Here is a 21,847-nt window from a genome sequence, read left to right as displayed (position 1 = left end):
GTAATTATAGTCTATACGAGGTGTAACCACAGATAAGAGCCTTATGAAATAAGGTGAAATACATTTTGTCCCTGTGTAATTTTCTGCCAATTCTTTTTGGAGACCGTGGTAACACTCTTGGATTTGAGGGCTTTTATATCTGATGTTGATCACTACATTACATGTACACCAGATCAGATTCGTCACTAATAATTCATCATGTCTACACAAGAAGCTGCCAGTGGGTGAAGCTGCCAGTGGGTGAAGCTGCCAGTGGGTCGGTACCGGTACCTTTTTTTTTTTTTTACAATAATAAATAACTTAGCAAAATTAAAAACAAAAAGAAATCTTTTTCAAGTCAGTATATAAAAGTGGTTCTTACTGGTCGTTGTTTGTAAAAACAAAGGGGTCTATCTAGAGTATCACTGTATATCAAGAAAAGGATCTGTATAGGGGGGGGTAAGTTCACTACTGCTCTGGTGATGCTGCTCATAGTGCTGGGGGGACTCTGGGGTGCACGGTGTTATCCAGCAGGACTTGGGTTACAATCAGAGAGAAGCCTCCTGTGTGAATGGACTGGGAGAGGCACATGAGGCAGTAGTACACAAATCCAGCCTGCTAGCAGAATGCATTGGCAGTGAACGAGAAAGTGTTTATCCTTCCTGGAATGGCCGGGCATGTATCCCAGAAACACATCCAGTGTGTGCACGATGCCACTTTAGCATAGTACCGTTTTCAAGTGTATGAGGACCTTATGGTCTTCTATCAAATAAATACTGAAAGCCCCCAAATAGCAGGGTCCATGTGTCAGGACTGGAACAGGCAGCTCTCAGGTGACGGTCCTACCGAATAGTCCTCTCAGAGTTCCTGTAAGTGTCCTCTTCTTCCGAGTCTGTGGACTCTGCATTGCTGGAAGGGCTGTGCAGGTTATTGGGGGCCCCACTGGCCTGGCACACATACCACTCATTGAGGTTGGTGACCTGAGGGGACAAGTTGGCAGTGCGCCCCCTGACTTGGTCCTGAGTAGGTGACAGGGAGTCATCTATTTGGGTGGGTACAGCAGAGTAGCCCAGAGCAGAGGGGGAGCCTGGTGGGGACTTGCAGTGGATCTTCATGTGCTTTCTCAGGGAGCTGGGATGGGTGTACGACTTGTCGCAGCCTCTCACTTTACAGTAATATGGCTTGTCGCTGGTGTGCACATGAGAGTGCTTCTTCCTGTCACTGCTGTTCGCAAACTTCCTGTCGCAGCCATCAAACTCGCACTTAAAGGGTTTCTCCCCTGTAGAAAGGGAAAGAATAAGAGGGAACAGATTAAAGCACAAGGCTGTCCATTCAGTGATCTGCCACAGCTAGATGCCTGCTACATGTGTGTCAGCCATAAAGCCTACAGTGTAAAGCATCAGTGTGTGCAAAGTGTAACAAGACCACGAGAAGACACAGGAGACTTGTACAAGTGCTCGATCTGCTCACCCGAGGCGAGAAATCTATAGCAAATCTATGTAATAGCTTTCCGCATTGCTAAACAGTGAAGAGCCGCCCCGGGCTCCTCGTCTGGGTGGCAGGGCCCGGGCTTCTGGCGTGTCATGCAATCGCCCATCTACACACTGGATTAGATCGGATCTCATTGCCAGTGACAGGCCTAATAGAGTGGCATGTAATTACTCTGCACATCCAGCTCCATAGACACCCATGCAGCTTCACTCCTCCAGCTAGGGAACAACAAGCAGATCCCCAGATCCGTGGATTGTCGCCTCTTTGTGCCCACATGGGATAGGGCTGTGTAATCTGTCAGCTCGGATAGGACAGACACATGGAAGGGATTATTTTATTAGATCCTCCATCGTGTACTCCATGAGTGTTTGACAGATGACTGGCGCCAAAGGCAGAACATCCCGCCTGGATGCCTAACCCCAGAGATATAGTAGGCTTCCTTGCAGAAAAACACAGCTATTCAGTTACTTGGCCTGCACTGACTTTCCTCCTCCATGTAATGTTATTGTGAGCTCTGGCTGCCCCCTACACGTCACTTTTCATCACATTCCCCATATAGACACCACACTCACATGTTTTCAATCCCACCTGAACTGTGCTAGCTCCATTCCCTACCATAGCTCTGTCACTACACCCCATTCTTATGCCAATCACTGCTCCAGCACCCCCTGTGCCATCCTATGGCTTCTCATACTGTACTAATAGGGGTAGTAGTAGTAGTAATAGTAGTAATAGTAGTAGTACACCAAGCCACTCATATCAGTGAGGAAGAACCTGAAGTTGTTGATGGTCAGAGAATTCTTCTGATTTGCCTGTCTCTTCAGTATTCCTGCACAATGAATATAGTACCTATATTGTGTATAGTATATATAGTAGGTTTAACCTATAAATTGCAGCATTGTCTCCTAAATGCCACCAATACTCCCACAGCTTCAGCAAGGATCTCTCCCAGTTATGTCTATAGCACCTCATCATTTCTGCGGCTGGCAGATCGTCATGTCTGCCATTAACATGTCATCACCTTTACCACTAATATATCCTCCGTGATCCTACTCACGCATATACAGCTCTGACAATTGCCTCCCTATCTCCAAGCCAGGAAACCTACCAAGAAGACATCAATTATCTCCAGAAAGTTCTGCCATATCTGTCCTTAGGACTCCACAGAGGACAAGAGAAATAGATCAAGGCTGACAGATCATCAAACCTGACCTGCTAATCTATTCATTGTCCCCCACTATCTATGGATCTACTCATCTATGGATCTATGCAGCTCTAAATCCACCAAACTTATTCGACATTTAATAGATCATGTACTGTAGCTTTCCATTAAAACAAGTTCCTTGTGTATAAGGAAGACACCTCATCACTAACATGTCCCTATCTTATATATACTCATCACTAACATGTCCCTATCTTATATATACTACATGTCCCTATCTTATATATACTCATCACTAACATGTCCCTATCTTATATATACTACATGTCCCTATCTTATATACACTCATCACTAATATGTCCCTATCTTATATATACTCATTACTAAAATGTCCCTATCTTATATGTACTCATCACTAACATGTCCCTATCTTATATATACTCATCACTAACATGTCCCTATCTTATATATACTCATCACTAACATGTCCCTATCTTATATATACTCATCACTAACATGTCCCTATCTTATATATACTCATCACTAACATGTCCCTATCTTATATATACTCATCACTAACATGCCCCTATCTTATATATACTCATTACTAATGTCCCTATCTTATATATACTCATCACTTATGTCCCGATCTTATATATACTCATCACTAACATGTCCCTATCTTATATATACTCATCACTAACATGTCCCTATTTTATATATACTCAGCACTAATGTCCCTATCTTATATATACTCATCACTAACATGTCCCTATCTTATATATACTCATCACTAATGTCCCTATCTTATATATACTCATCACTAATGTCCCTATCTTATATATACTCTATAAATACTCCATCAGGACAGAGTGTTACCATCACCCCTAGTTTAATAAAAACATATTACTTTACGGCCTTTTTCAGCAGAACTCCCAAATGTATTCAATGCATCAAACAAGTGTCAGAGTGCTCTTCTACTCCTTTCTCTTTCTTTTGCAGTACACATGACTGCATTATATGCACACTGAAAATCTATGTTCCACCTCTATTGCTATACTCTACTATTAGGTGCAGGACTGGGTCAGTCCAAAGCTACTTGAAGATGTTCTCTATAACTATGATCATTTACTAAATATGTGGATCTGTAGCAGGTGTTCACATCTGGGTGGCACTCCTTCACAAGAGATATCCTTAGCAAGTCGGATAATATTCCTTTATTCAATACCTAGATCTCAGCTCTAAATATATGTCATGTATTCACTTCTGCTTCCTGGAAAGATTATAGTACACCATTGCTAGGCCTGTGAATTGGCTCAGTACACATAACAGTCTCCCAGTTTAACCACATTATATTATAGTTAATTCCTAATTCTTTTTAGTAACACCATTAGCTGTAGCTCTTCCCTTCTTGTCTCTCCTAAACTATTGAGGTAAGACTTTTATTATTTCATTCACAAATATATTATAAACATTAACTATGACATATCTTCTTTCCTCAACTAAATATCACTCTATTGTGCCCAGCATATATAACATAAACACCTTCAAGAAAGGAAAGCAAGATCCTTTAATGTATCCCTAACCAAAACCAAACAAGGAGGATCTCCAGCTACATAACCCAGGAAGCTGTCACTGTACTACCCATTTATTTTAGCTATACAGTAGATTTCTTTCCAAGCAAAATCACTGGATTACCTGCTAACAGCCATACATTTCACACCTCACCTAGGTAGCTCCAAAGTTATAATCACATTTATTTATTTATTTATTTATTTGTACTGTTTTCAAAAACAACGTTTTACAGCAAGAAGACATTAGAATGAAATGCATTTGGGTATGTAAGTAATTTTATGTAGTTCGATGAGGAAATAACAACAATAATAATAATAATAATAATAATAATAATAATAATAATAAAATTAAAGAGTTACAAGTCCCCATTATGTTCTAAGCCCCCAAATGATATCATTACAGTTCCTGCAGTGTTGTTAGGTGTCTGTGTGGGGGGAGTAAGTATTACTAGTACATCCATTTTGTATTTTGGCAAGGCCTCTCTGTTTAGATTCCCTACATCCTACTTTTCAAGGGAAGTCATGTCTGCTGTGTCATCAAAATGGGTTGGCTCTGGAAAACCAACACAGCTACACTGAATGTATGAGAAGCAGGGCCTAAAATGTAGTGTGGTTAAATGTGTTAGGTGAGGCCTCAAAAGATAATACACAGCAGTTATTGGTTGTTGTTGTTATTGTTATTATTATTATTATTATCATCAACGATATTATTATTATTATTATTATTATTATTATTATTATTATTATTATTATTATGTAATGGTATTTATTTATGTAAAGAGTATTAAACAGAATTAATGTCATCTATTACATCTAATAAAAATAAGAAGTTCAGCCCCTGTGACTGCAGAGCCCTGTAGAGTGTGAGCCTGGGGGCAGTGGCTGCACTTGCACCTAGTGAGCACACGTTGTGCCAGAGTTCCTGAGGACACGAGAAGCTTCCTCAGCAGAATACTACTTCCCAGCAATGAGCAGGCATTGGTCTCTATTCAGATGGAGCGCCTTGTTTAGCCTATAAACCTCTCCCTCATGTATTGATTTCCAATGTGCATATTGACTATTTACAAGCTCCACCTCATCCTGTAATATTTGCTTTTGTTTTGGAATCCTAAATAAGGTTAAGATGTTGGAGATACATGTCTTTAACCCGTTAGGGTGCAGACTAGTAAAGCTAGAGGTGTAGATGCACGTGGCTGGTGCCAGCCTGCAGAGGGTGTGGGTAGCCTAGGTCTGGTCAGGGTTGGTCCCTGTGGTGGTCCTGTACAGGTCAGGAGGAGTTGGCTGCTGGTGCTTCTGTTTCCCTCCTCACTGACCGTCCACACGGGGTCTCCCTGAGCCCCTGGGCAGTGGTAGAGGGATGAGAGCCATAGCAGCCCTCGGAGGAGTGGGAGCAGAGAGAGCTGACACTATCACTTATTCATGACCAGTCACATGGCTGGGGACGTGTGCAGAAACACAGCAGTCAGGAGGCTACTACCCACCTGTATGAGTTCTTTTGTGGATTTTCAAGTTCTCGGAGCGGGCAAAGACCTTGCCACATCCCGGGAAGGGGCACGGGAAGGGCTTCTCTCCGGTGTGCACCCTGATGTGGTTGACCAGCTTGTACTTGGCTTTGAATGGCTTGCCCTCCCGGGGACAGTCCTCCCAGAAGCAGACGTGGTTGCTCTGCTCGGGTCCCCCCACATGCTCCACCGTGACGTGGTTCACCAGCTCGTGCATGGTGCTGAAAGTTTTCGAGCAGGTTTTTTTGGCGGTCTGCTCTGGATCGATCCACTTGCAGATGAGCTCCTGTTTGATGGGCTGCCTCATGTACCTCAAGAACGCCCCTGCAGCGGCTGGGTGGGCGGCAGCAGCAGCCGCCAGGTTGACATTTAAGTTCATAGAGTTGTAGCCGTGGATGGAGGAGGCAGCAGCATAGTGCTCGGGGCGGAAGGGCTCGGCTCTGCCATAGAGTTCTCCGGCCAAGCCAAGGCGCATCTGCCCATTGAGAGGGTGGTGGTGGTGGTGGTGGTGGTGGACTCCTGGGGCTGCCTGCTCGTGGTGGATGCCGGGGAAGAGAGGGTGGCTGGCCCCTTCCGAGTGTCCATAGGTCCCAGTGGAGGAGATGAACATGCTGTGGGGGTGGTGGGGGGAGCCGGTGGCCGGGTGCTGCTCTCCTAACATGGCCGAGCTGGACAGCTCCCTCCTGAGGAGAAAGTCCCTGCTGCTAGTGTAGCCAGTGTGGGAGTGAGCCACGGGGTAGCTGACCGGAGCCGGCGAGGCGAAGGCGGCTGCAGTCTGCGCTTCCGGATGAGCTGGCATAGGTTGTGAGGGACTAAGTTTCCGAGCACTCGCCTGGGCCATGTGCTCAGGTCCGAATGGAGTCAGGGCAACTCCAGGGTCACTCCCCAACTCCCCAGGGTGGATGTGGGCAGGGTGGGAGTGAGCTTGATGACTCCCCAACCCCGGGAAGCCTGTCATAGTCTGATGAGGATGGGCTTGAGCCGCTGCCAAATCCGCTAACCTCAGAGTCTGACTCCTCTTGCTCAAAGGGGGCTCCATCATCACTACCCAGTCACGTCCATCCACACTCACTGGGCTTATTTTTCCCCCTCTACCATCCTTCACAAACATGGGCAGATTAAGCGTTCTGTAACTTCTTTTGTCTGCCTCCCAACTCTGCCTATTGCTTTCCCTACTCTGTCCTCCAGCGATTGGCAGAAAGCGCAGCATTGGCGGCGCACAGTGGGGGCATAGAGTTTAGCGATGGCACAGCCGGGATTGGACGGGTTGCCAGGATTGGCAGGAGGCCCGGCCATGTGATTGGCTGGCTGTCAGGCCGCCGCTCAGCGGGGATCCGCCCCCATGCTCTCAGCCTGCATTCCACTTCTCAAACTTCTACTTGGAGAAAGTTTTTGCTGAGCCCCGGAGGCTGGCAGCGGCGGTGCAACACCGGGAACCGGGCCAGGGACCGGACAACGGGCAGCCGGGGCATGCTGACAGGGACAGCACTAGTACTATGCCACCGGCCACATGTAGGACTCAGGGGAGAGTAATGGTCCTTACTCTGATTGTCCCTGGACACCACAGGCGGATATTCTCCACACACCTTCTAGAAGTGGCTGGCTGGTAGAAAACCTGCGCGATGCCAAGACAGTGCCACCCAGTCACTCACATACAGTGCCACCCAGTCACATACAGTGCCACCCAGTCACTCACATACAGTGCCACCCAGTCACTCACATACAGTGCCACCCAGTCACTCACATACAGTGCCAGCCAGTCACTCACATACAGTGCCACCCAGTCACTCACATACAGTGCCACCCAGTCACTCACATACAGTGCCACCCAGTCACTCACATACAGTGCCACCCAGTCACATACAGTGCCACCCAGTCACTCACATACAGTGCCACCCAGTCACTCACATACAGTGCCACCCAGTCACATACAGTGCCACCCAGTCACTCACATACAGTGCCACCCAGTCACTCACATACAGTGCCACCCAGTCACATACAGTGCCACCCAGTCACTCACATACAGTGCCACCCAGTCACTCACATACAGTGCCACCCAGTCACTCACATACAGTGCCACCCAGTCACATACAGTGCCACCCAGTCACTCACATACAGTGCCACCCAGTCACTCACATTCAGTGCCACCCAGTCACTCACATACAGTGCCACCCAGTCACTCACATACAGTGCCACACAGTCACTCACATACAGTGCCACACAGTCACTCACATACAGTGCCACACAGTCACTCACATACAGTGCCACACAGTCACTCACATACAGTGCCACCCAGTCACTCACATACAGTGCCACCCAGTCACATACAGTGCCACCCAGTCACTCACATACATTGCCACCCAGTCACATACAGTGCCACCCAGTCACTCACATACAGTGCCACCCAGTCACTCACATACAGTGCCACCCAGTCACTCACATACAGTGCCACCCTGTCACTCACATACAGTATGCATATAAAACCTGTACTTCCTATGCCTAGCACTGTTATCTTCCCAACACACTGACATCTGCATCTATCTTTTATCTATCTATATATCAATCTATATATTATCTATCAATCTATCTATTATCTATCTATCTATTATCTATCGATCTATCTATCTAGTTATCATCTATCAATCTATGTATCTATATATTATCTATTTATTTATTTATTTATTATCTATCTATTTATTTATTATCTATTTATCTATTTATCTATTTCTTATCTATCTATCTATCTATCTTCTATCTATCTGTCTGTCTACTGTCTGTCTATCTATCTATTATCTATCTGTCTCCTATCTATCTATCTATCTATCTATCTATCTATCTATCTATCTAGTATCTATCTATCTTTCTGTCTACTGTCTGTCTATCTATCTATCTATCTATCTATCTATCTATCTATCTATCTCCTATCTATCTATCTATCTATCTATCTATCTATCTATCTACTTTTTATCTACTGATTTAGTACTGTGAAGTAGCTGCCTGCAGTCTCGGGGGTCATACGAGGCGATCGGTGGCTGTACACGTATCTAGCAGGTGTAGGCAGTGCATGCACCGTGTACATAACCGAGGTGGTGTTCTATAGAGTATCAGGTGAGATTATCCACCGATCTGTAGACATTTCCCGCAGCATCAGTAGTAACATAGTCTGGCGATCTATACTAATACTGAAGGCATGACAAGAACATGAGCTAGACAGGAGGATGCAGCACACAGTAATCTCCGGCTATTCATTACACAATTGCCCCATCAATTCATATAGAAAAATATTGGTTTGTGTGCCAGAAAATATGTAGATTTAGCTAAACAGTTTCTAGATGATATAAAGAACCAAAGTATCTCACAAACTTGCAATATGACACAAAAATGGCGAATTATTTCTTAAACTTCATAACTTTAGGAAGCAAATAAAACCGAACCATCTCTTTCCTTACATGACATAGTGTAGGTAATTCTATATGTACTGATACATAATTATTTATTCCATCATTTTATATTATTATTATTATTATTATTATTATTATTATTAGTCCCTGAGCTCCGGTGCACTTGCACAGCATTTCTCTTTACGGTCTTTCTTCTTTCTTCTACTTTTATTCAATTACAGGGAATTTAATGGCTTCATTTATAAAGGAAAACTTGTAAAACTAAATGATTGAATCAGGTTGAGCGCCGGCTCTGGCTCCCGCCTTGTTGTACACCTCTTGTAAACTCAGCATGTCGGTGATCTGTCATCGATTTATATGTCTTCATTCCAATAAATGTGATCAGCTTCTGTTTCTAGAGGGATACAACGTGAAATCTTACATCTCTGTAAAATAATCCGGTGACAAATCTGAGATAAAAGATTGCTACATTTTATAGTGCAAAATACAGAACACCTTTACATTTACATTATTCTCTAATTTATTTTATTTTTTACAAATTACAGTAAACTTTCTTTAAAGCAAACCAGAGTGCAGAGGATGTGTGGAGTCTGGATATGTATGTTACACTAAAGTTCTCAGTATATAGTATACAGTATTATGTGTGTGGCTAGAGCTGGAGTCTTGGCATGACTTCTGCAATTAGTTTTTTTCCTACATTTTATCAATAACCACCAAATAAAGGTGTCAGCAATCCTTGTCTATAGTAATGCTTCAGATTTCAGATGCCTATATATATATATATATATATATATATATATATATATATATATACTGGATGCTGCCAGAAAATAAAGACGTCACCCTTGTATCGCCTGGGGTCTTTATTACTACACAGAAACAACATGTCACTACGGTATAGCAGTCACGAATACACTAGTATACACAATAGTATATAGTGACACAATTCTTACAATAATAAATGTAATTATCAGCTTAAGTGAGAAAACAAATAACCCTGAAATCGTGGTGGAGAGAAGGAAAAGAAACAACAACAACATGATGGCAAGGAATGAGATGATCCCACTATATAATGTACCTGCAGCAGGGATCTCCCTATTCTCATGTACATAGGACTGTGCTATGTTATGTATCATCATTCTCCCATTATTCGGTACAGATACCCGGAGTCGCTGTCAGGCCTATCCTCGCTTTAAGGAAGCTGTAAAGATGTATCAGACAGTGACACGTTGACGGGTTTACGTGAAGCAACAATATGGAGAACATATGTCCTGTTATTTATGAATGACAGAATAAATTGTCCCTCTAACCCCTGAAACTCATTTGGAAGTCCTGGGTACTGGAGCCAGCCGCCTTCTCCTGCACCAAAGGCAAGTCTGTCTGTCTGTCTGTCCATCTATCCATCCTATGTGCTACTATCTGAATCTAGAGCTTTGCACTTATGTAACAGACACTACACACATCTGCTTATATATGCCATCAAATATAAATGACAATACTGTCCTTGTGGTTTTGTATGTATCTCCAGGAGGAAAGGAAATGTATATTAATGATGACAATAATAAATCTCTGGTGTGAGAGGAGGTTATAATGCGACAGTAGTGACATAAAGCAGCAGCAGGTGACAGGCCCTGCGCCTTTTCCTGTGTGAGAGCAGCGCAGCCCGGGTTACTTCATGTCCTTCCAGTCTCTACATTACAATTTTGGCCGAGACTTTCACGAGTTCCTTCTTTCATATTAGTCTGGTTCTCTTCTTCATCATATGTGGTCTCCCAGAGGTCAGAGGTCGAGTACCCAAGGAGTGCCCTAAGGTCAGCACAATGAAGGGAGCAGTGTAACCTAATATCCAGGGGATGAGCAGGCTGGGGTCCTGGGGTCCTGTGACACAGACAACGCTGCGGCCTGCTCGGCTTCTCATCTCCAGGCTGCAATATATTCCATATGGGAAGTTTCTTTATAATAAATCCCATTCCTGGTAGAGGTTTCAGAAGGTGGCGATGATATGAGCGTGCAATACAATCGCATATACAGTGAGTACAACCTTCCCGGAGAAATATAAACAGGATAACTGGCTTTATGTTAAAGAGCCAGCTTCTGCTGCTGCTGCTGCTGCTGCTGCTACTACTACTACTACTACTACTACTACTACTACTACAAAAACAACTACTACTACTACTACTAGCACTACTAATACAACTACTACTACTAGCACTACTAATACCACAACAACAACAACAACTACTACTACTACTACTACTACTGGCACAACAACTACTACTACTAGAACTACAACAACAACTACTACTAGCACTACAAAAACAACAACAACTACTACTACTATTACTACTACTACTAGCACTACAACAACTACTACTAGCACTACAAAAACAACAACAACTACTACTACTATTACTATTACTACTACTACTAGCACTACAACAACAACAAAAACTTCTACAAAAACAACTACTACTGGCACTACAACAACAACTACTACTACTGCTGGCACTACAACTACAACAACAACTACTACTATTACTTGCGCTACAAAAAAAAACAACTACTATTACTGCTGCTGGCACTACAAGTACAACAACAACTACAACTACTTGCACTACAACAAAAACAACAACTACTACTACTAATACAACAACAACAACAACTACTACTACTATCAGACGATGGACCTTCCCCAGAGATACACGTGCAGCAAACAGAAGAGTTTCTCTATACTAGTAGATTCTACAATGGTGACAGAAAACAAAAATGACGCCGTCTTTTACCATGAACCCAATGGCGACCTGCAGTTGTGGTGTTACTTGGGAAAGCTGAGTGTACAGAGCTGCTATGTGGAGGGAAGGGTCGGCTCTTTTCTTTACATAAAGCAGCTTAAGTCCTTGGCCTTCGCAGTCCAAATGATGGCCGCCTCGGTTCTCTTCCCTTCTCCCCCTGTGACATGGGGGTTAGGGGGGTTGTGGATGAGGAGAAGAAAGCCCTGCTCTGGAGGGACGGCAGCAGTGACTTTGTACTTGGCTCAGCTCCTGTGTTTCCTGCAGAGAGAGCAGCACTGCCGCCCTCCAGAATGGCGGGGTCCCTGGGCAATTAGGGAATCCCCCCAAACCTTCCCTCCCCAGCCTCCTGGAGCTGCTCCCACTACACCATGCAGCGGGTGACGTGGGAAAGCTGGCAGACAGGGGCACCCTGGAAGGTAAGCACTAGCCCTGGCACTGCCAGAGTACTATCCAGTCTTCTTACCATCCCTTGGCATGCCCAGCACGTATAGCAGTGAGCAGCACACTGACATGAAGCCTATGGCAGGATACATTCATGGGCTGGGGCTTTCACAATTGTTATTTGGAAGGTGCACAAAGGAGTGAGCAGGTTTTGCCATGGATGGTGTGAAGAGCGCCTGGCACTGCCAGAGGAAGCCGCACCAGCGCCTCATTACCAGGAGTCTGCTTGGTGGGGGGCACATGGGCTGGGTGCCCGGGTACTGAGGGGAGCAGGACAGGCTATCCTCACACACTGCCCAATGGGTATTACTGTATAGTGTACTACTGCAGGCGTGACCACAGGACCATGCTCCTGTCAGCCTGCATTTTGTGGGGGTCTAGACTTCACCCCCTCATTGACAGCCTCTTCACTCACATGAGGTGGCGGGCAGGTGGTGTCCATCACTGATGGTTCAATCCCCCCATGTTTATTTGTACATCGAAAAGATTATCTTACGTCAGCAACAGAAACCTTATTACAAACCAGAGCTGCCAGTCCTCATTGTGCCCCTGTATTCTGCAAGGAGACCTGGGGGTGCGGCTTGTATTATTCTGTATAAACCATTCCTCACCACTGCCAGACATACCAATACAGATATACTACTATACATACTATACCCAGGCACCTCCATCCTGCAAGGAACTAGAGAGATAGAGAGATGCAGGTATCAGTGTATTGGGAAGGAAACTGGGCTTAGGATCATACAAATATATATATATATATATATATATATATATATATATATATATATATATATATATATACACATACACGCACACACACACTATATAGTTAGAAGATATTAATATTCTTGTATGTACAGATGTACACATACCATGAATAGATACAGTATATATTAGATATGATAGATACTGGAGAGAGAGAGATGCAGGTATCAATTTATTGGGAAGGAAACAGGGCATAGGATCATACAAATAGATTATATATAAATAAATATATATATATATATATATATATATATATATATATATATATATATATACGCGCACTATACAGATAGAAGATATGTACAGATGTACACATACCATGAATAGATACAGTATAGATTATACATTACATTATACATTAGATATGATAGATACTGGAGAGAGAGAGAAAAACTACAATTTAACCATATACACACATACATGACATGAATATTCTAGATAGATAGATAGATAGATAGATAGATAGATAGATAGGAAGGAGATAGATAGATAGGAGATAGATAGATAGATAGATAGATAGATAGATAGATAGATAGATAGATAGATAGATAGATACAGGTGTATTTTCATATTTAAATACATGTATATGTCCATACAATAAATAACACTTTTGAAGAGGAAAATCTTTGTGTCTCTATAGGCACAGCCACTAGTAACCACAGATGGATACATGTATTATACAAACTATATAGAATTCCTTCCTATCATACCAGGCATATGTGCGGGCTTTACCTGTGTAGATGTATTTGTAGGCAGGGTATATTGTAGTGTAGATGGCATTATAACAAGCACAATATGTTACACACATAGTATAGTAAAAGGTCATGGAACTATCTAAAAACCTCTATAAAGTAGAGACCAGAGGTGTCGGTGGTGGCTCTGACCAATATCCTATCAGGAATCCGTATATCGATCTGACACTGGGAGCTGCTGGTAACATGGGGGGGGGGGGGCAGAGATAAGTGAGGGGAATAGACAGAAGTGAGTTCCTATTTCCTGAGCCTTCACCTTATAATCCCCAGACAAAGAGGTCAGAGCTATAAAGTCAGCGAGTGTGCCGGACTAGCGGTCAGCTCCCGGCAGAGCCCCCCATAGACCGCCGCGGTGCAGGGGCAGCAGCTCTCTGATTGGCAGGAGGACTGGGGAGTGCTCCAACCTGTCTCCAGTCTCGGCAGCCAATGGGCGCGCTGACAGAGCCCGGCCGGGCAGCTGTTATAGGGGGCGGACACTGCAGCCAGTCACAGAGTAGCGCACACGGGAGAGGAGGGTGACGGGGAAAATACACGCAAAACAAAACATAAAGCAGCGCGCACTGACCACGTCCACCGAGCGGACAGAAGCCCCGGGAAGGAGGAAGCGACGTGCTCTGCGGACAATGAGTCCGGCACTGTCCGCCCGCCATGTGCCGCCGCCGCCGCTCTGAGATCACTCGTCTCTTCTGCTTGTTTGTGTTGTACTCCGCCACCACCTCCTCCCCCTTGCCGAGCTTCCTCCTCCCCTCACTCCCCCTCCTCCCTCCACCCTGAGCTACAACTTAAAGAAAGAAGAAGACGAGAGAGAGGAGCATCTGCCGCCCGAGCCTTCATCTGGGGGGGATTCTGAGCTCGGTTCCCCGACTGTGAGCGGAGAGCAGGAAGGAGGAGGAGGAGGGAGAGCTGCATGCAGGGGCTGAGCACATTGCGGAGAGCTCAGTTTGGAGGAGGACTCTCATGATGCGGGAGGCGCACTGACTACTCGGGATACAGAGACTGTCTGACTGCTCGGCTACTGGTGACTACTTCTGCCCCCGGTCACACTATCACAGGACCCCCTCTAGCCAGGAGAGATGCTGCTGGACGCCGGCCCCCAGTTCCCGGGCCTGGGTGTGGGCACCTTTGCGCGGCACCACCACCACCATCATCACCATCACGCCGCGGTGGCAGCGGCGGCGGCTGCGGCTGCGGAGATGCAGGAGCGGGAGCTGAGTCTGGCGCAGAACAGCTTCGTGGAGCCGGCGCACATGGGCGCATTCAAGCTCAACCCCAGCGGAGGCTCCGGAGGAAGCAGCGGCGGTGGCGGCAACGGAGGAGGCTCGGGCTCTGCGGGGGGCGCCGGAGGAAGCGGAGCCCACGACCTGTCCCCCCCGGGGCAGAGCTCGGCTTTCACCTCCCAGGCTGGATACCCCGCATCCGCACTCGCCCCGCACGCAGCCTACACGGGCGCAGCGTTTAACAGCCCGCGGGACTTCTTATTCCGGGGACGCGGCTTTGCAGAGGGGGCTACGGCTGCAGCAGGGGGGCAGCATGGCTTGTTTGGCCCCCCTGCAGGTAGCCTTCACCACCACCCTCATCATCACCAGCTCTCTCACGGGGAGCACCCCCAGGGCCACCTGCTTTTCCCCGGCATCCATGAGCAGCACGCTGCAGCCTCCCAGAACGCACTTGGCGGCCAGATGCGGCTCGGGCTGCCCGGAGAGGTGTTCGGCAGGACAGAGCAATACCGACAGGTGTCCAGCCCGAGAGGAGACCCCTACACGGCCGCCCAGCTCCACAACCAGTACGGCCCGATGAATATGGGGATGAACATGGCAGCTCATCACCATCATCATCATCACCACCACCCCGGGGCCTTCTTCAGGTACATGAGGCAGCAATGCATCAAGCAGGAGCTCATCTGCAAGTGGATAGACCCCGAGCAGCTGAGTAACCCCAAGAAAAGCTGCAATAAGACGTTCAGCACCATGCACGAGCTGGTCACCCATGTGTCTGTGGAGCATGTGGGGGGGCCCGAGCAGAGCAACCACATCTGCTTCTGGGAGGAGTGCGCCAGGGAGGGCAAGCCATTCAAAGCCAAGTACAAGCTGGTCAACCACATCAGGGTGCACACCGGAGAGAAGCCCTTCCCGTGCCCCTTCCCGGGATGTGGCAAGGTCTTTGCCCGCTCCGAGAACCTAAAAATCCACAAAAGAACTCATACAGGTAGGTACACACCTATAACGTTGTAGCGGATGGTCGGGCGCGGGATCCGTTATACCGGGGGAGATGAAGGCATAAAATGTTTATATGCGGCTTCAATATAGATTATTATTATAGCACGGGCGGCATTTCCGCAGTATAAATACGTGCAATATTTAGTAGTAACAAATAGCACTTAACAAATATAAATTTATTGATTTATTTATTATTACCAACGACTCTTCAATTAAAATACTTGACAAGTTTTATTATTTATTATTATTATTATTATTATTATTATTATTATTATTTTATTTTCGAATTAATTTGTATCCGTGTTTCCAGCATTATTATTATTTGCTGTATTTCTGTTCCTTTTAAAGGGGTGGCCCAATATGATTTCCCGTGTTTGTAAATATTTGCGATTAGGAAAAGAGGAGATATTAGCCGGATGTGTGAGGATTGCTGCCAGGTGTGAGACGAGATTTAGCAGGGTTTAGCATGGAGGCCATTGCTTCCACACAAAGTCGACATTAAACTCTTGTATCCGAGCAGATGTCGCTTATAAACAATTTAGGTGCTAATGGAATTTAATGCTAAGTGGATTCCCTCCAAATAGAGGATATTTGAGAGATCACACCTCTAAATTGCTCCAAGCAGCATAACATTTGGATATGCAGTGATTGGGGGGGAAGGGGGAGGCTGTGAAAATCAAATGGATGCATTTGAATGTGTTTCCCCGTTTCCAAGCTGCTTGTTTACCCCACCTGGGAACATCAGCAGAACAATCTCCTCCTGAGTACTTTGCAAATGAAGCCACAATTAGCATCTATTTCCAAACTACTGGGAGGGTCTCTAGCTTCAGATCACCTTTACAGCTGAATGAAATGATGTCAATGGAGATGTGAGGGAATATTACAATTCGTTATCGAGTCTCATCTATAATATTGTTTTTTATATATATTCCCCCCCCCCCCCCTTCCAGGAGAGAAGCCTTTCCAGTGTGAATTTGAAGGCTGCGACAGGAGATTTGCCAACAGTAGCGACAGAAAGAAACACATGCACGTCCACACCTCAGACAAACCCTATCTGTGCAAGATGTGCGACAAGTCCTACACTCATCCCAGCTCCTTAAGGAAACACATGAAGGTAAGGGCCTAAACAGGACATCGGCTGCCATAACTAGTAATATTCGATATGCTTGTGCTGCTAGTGTAGGGGATGTACACCAATGGGGTTATCTATTGTCCAAAAGACTGTTATCATCTATTGCATATTTAATGTAAAAAAAACTGATTATAATTTTTTTTTTTAAGGTGCACGAGTCTTCTCCTCAAGGGTCGGAGTCGTCGCCAGCCGCCAGCTCCGGCTATGAGTCCTCCACCCCCCCAGGGCTGGTGTCCCCCAACACTGAGACACAAAGTACCAATCTGTCTCCGGCCACAGCAGCGGTGTCTGGAGTGCACAGTGTAACCAGCGGGGCTGGAGGACCCCTCTCATCAAACTTCAACGAGTGGTACGTGTAGGAGGCACTGCCGGAGACCCCCAGAGACTATGTAGGGCCCCCTACCCACCAGCTGGTCGCCTGCTGTGTTTGGACTCCTGATGGAAGGATGAAATGCTGCACAGTCTTGAGAATGAAGCATGAAGAGAGAAGCTACAGAATCTATTTATTCCCCCCAAAGAGACAAGTGATTTTACTCTGTAGAGACCCCCTATGTACATAGCTGACTCCCCCTGCCCAGGGGACGGACGTTCTATCCGGTTGTACAGACGTTTTATCCGGCTGCAGGACAAGTGCTGGACTTTCTCTTGACTCCTCCAGTAACGTAAGGTGAAGGAAGAGTTGATTTTATTCTATTTTATTTCCTTTTGTATTGTGCTCTTGGTATTGTGTCCTTTTCTAAAGGAAACCTGATTGTAAATTTCCATGCAACTGGGCTGGGAAATAATAAAACTCCGTGCCAAAGTCTTCACTCAGTTTCTTCAGGCTCCGCCAGACACAGGCTCGTGAATGTCCCTTTCTGTCACGCGTGATGATGATGTTGTTCGTACTTTTTCACGTCCCTTTCGTTGCTTCCTGTATGAAGGACGGTGGGGACAGAAGGTGGTGCAGTCTGCATCCCCCTGTACATAGCCCCCGCCATATTTATCCACTTGTAATTAAATTATGCTATTAACTTGCTACAGAGAACACTATTTATAAAGAATGCTTCTTCACTATAAATATGTACAATTGTCAGCGGAAATTGTTTTCAGATTTTTTTTTTTCTTATTTAAAGTGGTTTCATCATTTCTGTGCCCTGTTTTGAGATTAATGCATACAGACCTATAATAAATTGTGTTGAAACTGCATAAAGCAATTGTCTGACTTCTAATCTCAGTAATAATGATTGCAGGGAGGAGGGGGCAATAAATAATTATATAGAGAGATCTTGTAATAAAATGTCTATATGTATAGAATAAGCAAATGCAGTAGTTATGTTATACTATAATGTATATAAAAACGTGTTTATCTGGGAAACGGGCAGCTAGTAGAGTATACAGACTTATTATAATCCTACGGAGCAATCGAATATAAGAATATAATATCGTGCAAAAATTGTGGAAAAGAGAATAATTTATAAATATATATGTGTGTGTGTGTATGTATATGTGTGTGTGTATATATATATATATATATATATATATATATATATATATATATATATATATATATATATCTCTATCCAACAGCATCGCCCTGCTTGTACTACAAGCTGCAGCCATAGGAGTCTAGTGGACTGGTGTAATGATAGGCGGCTATAATGGAGGCGATAGATTCGGGGGTCTGATAAATGTCGGGGTGCTGCTGGCATTTGCTCGCAGTGTATCAGGTGAAATACAAGATACATAACAGAATGACAATACACCTAGATTACAGATGTGGATAACAGAGAAATGACACAGAATTGCACAGCCAGGTGAACAAGGATTTCTTCCTTTGCACACACTCTGGATAGGTTCTCTTGTTCTTTATTTGCCATTACAGATGATATATAATGAGGGGCTGAGCACAGACTGTGGATTGGACACCCACAACCCTTGGATTGCTGCGGAACCTGTGTCATAGCTCAGACTGGCCGTGACCTTGAACTTGACAGTGACATTTCCTGCCTCCTCTAAATCCGAGACACTCAGGAAGCCTGCCATAGACATGAGGCGGATTACTAGCCCTGCTCCATACCTTGTCCTATACAGACTTCTAATCATAGGGGGGTCGATTACAGAAGAGAGAGAACTGCACGATGCTGGGCTGCAGATAGAGAGCTGCACGATGCTGGGCTGCAGATAAGAGAGCTGCACGATGCTGGGCTGCAGATAGAGAGCTGCACGATGCTGGGCTGCAGATAGAGAGCTGCACGATGCTGGGCTGCAGATAGAGAGCTGCACGATGCTGGGCTGCAGATAAGAGAGCTGCACGATGCTGGGCTGCAGATAAGAGAGCTGCACGATGCTGGGCTGCAGATAAGAGAGCTGCACGATGCTGGGCTGCAGATAGAGAGCTGCACGATGCTGGGCTGCAGATAGAGAGCTGCACGATGCTGGGCTGCAGATAAGAGAGCTGCACGATGCTGGGCTGCAGATAAGAGAGCTGCACGATGCTGGGCTGCAGATAGAGAGCTGCACGATGCTGGGCTGCAGATAGAGAGCTGCACGATGCTGGGCTGCAGATAGAGAGCTGCACGATGCTGGGCTGCAGATAGAGAGCTGCACGATGCTGAGCTGCACGATGCTGGGCTGCAGATAGAGAGCTTCACGATGCTTGCCTGCAGATAGAGAGATGCACGATGCTGGGCTGCAGATAGAGAGCTGCACGATGCTGGGCTGCAGATAGAGAGCTGCACGATGCTGGGCTGCAGATAGAGAGCTGCACGATGCTGGGCTGCAGATAGAGGGCTGTCTATTACTGCCTCACTGCCACCTTTCCCGGCTCCTGTCCAGGCACCATGCCACTCTCATCATGATGAGGTTGATGATGATGATGATGAGACGTCTGCTTTGCTTTCCTCCCACATCTTTTGTTTGTTGTACAGTAACACACACGACACATGTGAAGGCGCTTATACTTCTCAGCAATTATGAGTAGCGCCACATCATGCGCCAAGTCCTATACATATACATGACATATGTTCTCATCTACGTCTAATATGCATGCATGCTCAGCCAGTCTTCCTTTGCTATATATTGATAATGCAATATGCTGGCGTAACATGTTCTTTCAGCATGAGACTTCTGTATTGCTGTACTTGGGTAATCCCATACCAGAGAGACTGTGATACAGACAAGTATATATATATATATATATATATATATATATATATATATATATATATATATATAATATATGTTGCCATCATTCTCCCGTTGTCCGTAGTACAATAGAGAGCAGTAGGCAGATCTTGCAGTGGCAGCTGAGGGCTGATGTCCTCCCTTACGTTACATTAGGTGTAATAGAGGACCATTTTATCGGGGCTTGTTGGAAAGTCTTCTCCAGTACATGAATCACACCCATTGCTAGCAGACGGTACATCTCTGCCGATCACTGCATATACACGTGGGATGTTACTTCTCCTATATCTGACACCAAGACATATCCCCTTACTTTTCCTATTAATAATTGAAGCCCCTCCATATTCCTGTCCCATGCTGGGAATGGTCAGTAACCTGCAGCTCCTGCAGCGCCAGCCTCTACACAGCAGCATCATGTATATTTCACCACAGCAACAGGATCTGAAGCGCCATGATTTATAGATGACATGTACCTTTAAATAAACGAGTTAATCAATATGACAGATATATTTGTACACATGAGGTGGAATATATATGTGTAGTAGAATACTGAAGTATAATAATACAACAACAAACACAACTAAAAACGATGGTAAAGTGTTTCTTGAAATAAAACATAGAATATATATATTCTATTTTATGTATGAACATCATACTAATCATACCAATTAAAACAACTACCAACATCACAGTACTAGACATAGAGAAAAGTATAAAGCACAGCAGAAATACTGCTAGATAACTAGGCAGCAGCATTGTGTATCTGGTTTCACTGAGGTGTTTGGTAGCTGAACGACTAATTTTAACCCTTGAATTAAAAGTTTTTCTTTGTAGTCATCTTGTTTCTCAGGCTCTGACTGCTTTCCCACAAAAGAAATAATGGTTCACATGATTATCTATCTATCTATCTATCTATCTATCTATCTATCTATCTATCTATCTATCTATCTTCTATCTATCTATCTATCTATCTATCTATCTATCTATCTATCTATCTATCTATTGGTGCGTTTACACAGACAGATTTATCTGACAGATCTTTGAAGCCAAAACCAGGAACAGACTATAAACAGGGAACAGGTCATAAAGGAAAGACTGGGATCTATCCTCTTTTCAAATCCATTCCTGGCTTTGGCTTCCAAAATCTGTCAGATAAATCTTTCTGTGTAAACGCATCCTATCTATCTCCTATCTATCTATCTATCTATCTATCTCCTATCTATCTATCTATCTATCTATCTATCTATCTATCTATCTATCTATCTATCTATCAATCTCCTGCTTTATCTATCTCCTATCTATCCTATCTATCTATCTATCTATCTATCTATCTATCTATCTCCTATCTATCTATCTATCTATCTATCTATCTATCTATCTATCTATCTATTGTCTATCTATTTATTATCTATCTATCTATCTATCTATCTATCTATTTATTGTCTATCTATTTATTATCTATCTATTATCTA

At 44.7% G+C, this 21,847-nt stretch overlaps 2 protein-coding genes across 2 annotated transcripts; one reads left to right on the top strand and one right to left on the bottom strand.

Moving 5' to 3' along the window:
- Positions 1 to 821: 821 nt before the first annotated feature.
- On the bottom strand, positions 822 to 6,819 carry ZIC5 (Zic family member 5). The gene is made up of 2 exons (XM_069972358.1): positions 5,688 to 6,819; positions 822 to 1,258 (listed from the first exon to the last, which is right to left on the bottom strand). The coding sequence occupies exons 1-2, from the start codon at positions 6,817 to 6,819 to the stop codon at positions 822 to 824; spliced, it is 1,569 nt and encodes a 522-aa protein (XP_069828459.1).
- An 8,010-nt stretch (positions 6,820 to 14,829) lies between these two features.
- Positions 14,830 to 17,656, top strand: ZIC2 (Zic family member 2). The gene is made up of 4 exons (XM_069972357.1): positions 14,830 to 15,140; positions 15,216 to 16,067; positions 17,029 to 17,192; positions 17,360 to 17,656. The coding sequence occupies exons 1-4, from the start codon at positions 14,936 to 14,938 to the stop codon at positions 17,567 to 17,569; spliced, it is 1,431 nt and encodes a 476-aa protein (XP_069828458.1). The 5' UTR covers positions 14,830 to 14,935; the 3' UTR covers positions 17,570 to 17,656.
- The last annotated feature ends 4,191 nt before the right edge of the window (positions 17,657 to 21,847 follow it).

Source organism: Dendropsophus ebraccatus, chromosome 5, assembly GCF_027789765.1.
Source record: "Dendropsophus ebraccatus isolate aDenEbr1 chromosome 5, aDenEbr1.pat, whole genome shotgun sequence".
Taxonomy (NCBI): Eukaryota; Metazoa; Chordata; class Amphibia; order Anura; family Hylidae; genus Dendropsophus; species Dendropsophus ebraccatus.
The sequence above is the reverse complement of the archived record's forward strand: the minus strand, read 5'-3'. Positions and strand labels throughout refer to the sequence as shown.